We start from the raw sequence: 2,415 nt of genomic DNA, 5'->3' as shown, positions 1-2,415 counted from the left end.
GGTTCCTTCCGTTATCTTATCTCCCTTATTGTGTGTGGCCTCTTTTTTTGTGAAGGGAATCCTAGGCTTTCCAAACCTTCTCCCTTACCCTCCGGCACCTTTCTCAACCTTCGGGCATCGCTATTTTTGGAAGGTGGGCGACCTATCAGTATTCGAGGGAAACACGTGTTTGAACATAAAAGCGGAGTGGGCGATCTATCGAGTGTGGGCGCTATTTTAGGATTTTACGGTATACTAATTCATTTTAGTACCCACCAAGGCATGAACTGTATCATACTCTTTAGTCACTGAATATGGAATGTGACGATAAAGGAAGCTGGAACAATACCTTAAAAAGTAACCTTTCGGCATCACTGAGGCTCCGTGCACCGGGCCCGAAAGTGTCCGATAGGGGGAAAGGAACTGGCCAGCTGGGCAGTGCAGTGCTTGAGGCATCTCTGCCGCAGGGAGCAATGTTTGGGCTCACATGCACCACAAACCCGTGTGGCGTGAGTGGTTGCTGGTAGGAGATGGGGCTGCCCTCGGGGACTTGTCCAAACATCGAAGCTGTGCCCAGTACCTGCACAGTCCGCAGGTGCTTGGCAAAAGGGGAGTCCCCGAGGTTGCCGAGGTCATTTCCCAGGCGCTGCATGGCCTGCTGCATGCCAGCCAGGTCTCTTGGTCGTTTTCTGGCGTCGTACAGCCTTGACCCCTGAGCTTTTGAAGGTCCTCCTTCCCGTGCACTTCTCCAATCTAGTTCCACGACGCTGGCAGCACAGATTTGCGAACCACGGGGCCGACGCCACTGCTGAGGCAGCTCCGTGCACGTCACCACGGGAGGTGCTTCCGTGTACCCTTGCCCCTTAAGGAGCACGATTAGCCTCAGCAGGGCTAAGGCGTGGTTACAAAGGCCTTTTTTTGTGGCGCACTGGCAGCTGCACTCCGAAATAGAGCCGTCCGCAGCGATCGTTGTCGACACGCTGTACGGCTTGCTGGTCTTCCTTTGGCTTCGGTAGCACCGCCCGTGCACCACGACGGCGGTCGCATTCCTGTGTACGCAATATGCGGTAGTTAAAAGAGAATAACTGTAGACTACTTAACGACCAGCGATCGCTAATGTGAGATCGTCAGCTCACCCATTAAGACATGTCGTTTCCAGCGACGATGGCTCAAGGTAACTTTCCGTTACGAACTTGTAACTACACCGCCGGTTACGGTCGCTCGTTTTCAGGGCGGCGTAGTACTCGTCAACCTTGTCGGATTTGAAATCCTGCGAGATCTTCCTTAAACTCGTAGCCCATACGAGGCTGGTAGCAGCAGCACCAGAACCAGCGACTACGACGGACGCCATATCAATGGCCGCTCCCCCCGCTCTTCCTCCAAACCAGCGTTGCCTGTCGTACTTCACAAGACCGCCAAAGCTAGCGTCTCACAGTTGCGGGAAACAATTTCGGGAAGGGTCTATTATCACCTATAAAATGGTAATGCCTTTTGAAAGGCATATTATTGGCAAATGGCAGTAGGTGTCTACAAGTAGTCAAACGGGAGGCTAGATGTTAATCATTATTGAGACATCATCCTGTTGACCCAGGTACCCCTATGTACATAGCTACTGCCATTCTATGGACATGTGACCGCCGTTTTTTCCTGTGATGTCTCTAAAGTTCAAATTTTATAGTGTCACTTTATTGCCTCTATTGTTTGGCACTGGCACAGGAGGCGTTAAAATGACAATCAAACGGCATTTAGCGTTTCTTTGACAAGTGTTTATAGAATATCTGTATCAGTGTTGCGGAATGGCACTTCCATTCCATTCCAATTCCATTCCGGGGAATTAGGGTTTTCGATAATTCCATTCCTTTCAACTCCTAGGAATGGGGACACCGGGCCCATTCCCACTCCTGAAATGGCTGAAACGTTCCATTCCATTCCTCTAATTCCTAAACGATAAAAGTGTCACTTGACAGCTGCATTGTGTTGCAGGGTTGGGCAGAAATAGTCAAAAACGTATTTGAAAATACAAATACTGGGATAGATGAAAATAGTTGCTAAAATCCTGACACTTCTCAAATATATCTGTAAAAATGTATCACGATACGTATCAAAAATGCATTTAAAAAGAGGCAAAAATTTTCTGGAAATACAAATGCAAGAATAGATTTTAGGAAGGGCAGAAATATAAATACTGATAATGCAATACATTTTTCAAATTTCTTTGAGACGCCAACTGAGATGAGGCTTTAAGTCTGAAGTGGAATTTTTTTTTCTTTATGTCTCCAAATTACTTTCCCGCAGGCTTTGCATTTCGCCTTGAAGGTAGTGGTTCCGGACGAAGAGTCCTCAAGTCACTGGGTTTAAAAAACGTTCCATGAAGGAGTGACCGCGGTCCCTTTCCTGGCATCCTGTCTGACTGACCAGTGATGAGAAAAAACTTCG

At 48.1% G+C, this 2,415-nt stretch overlaps 1 protein-coding gene across 1 annotated transcript; it reads right to left on the bottom strand.

The window, feature by feature from the left end:
• Nucleotides 1–280: 280 nt before the first annotated feature.
• LOC115310945 lies at nt 281–1,330 on the bottom strand. The gene is made up of 2 exons (XM_029969449.3): nt 1,116–1,330; nt 281–1,028 (listed from the first exon to the last, which is right to left on the bottom strand). Exons 1-2 carry the CDS (start codon nt 1,328–1,330, stop codon nt 281–283), a joined length of 963 nt encoding a protein of 320 aa, XP_029825309.3.
• Between the last annotated feature and the right edge of the window lie 1,085 nt (nt 1,331–2,415).

This window comes from Ixodes scapularis, unplaced genomic scaffold (genome assembly GCF_016920785.2).
Source record: "Ixodes scapularis isolate PalLabHiFi unplaced genomic scaffold, ASM1692078v2 PGA_scaffold7__128_contigs__length_106722199, whole genome shotgun sequence".
Lineage (NCBI taxonomy): Eukaryota > Metazoa > Arthropoda > Arachnida > Ixodida > Ixodidae > Ixodes > Ixodes scapularis.
This window is presented reverse-complemented; position numbering and strand designations above follow the sequence as displayed.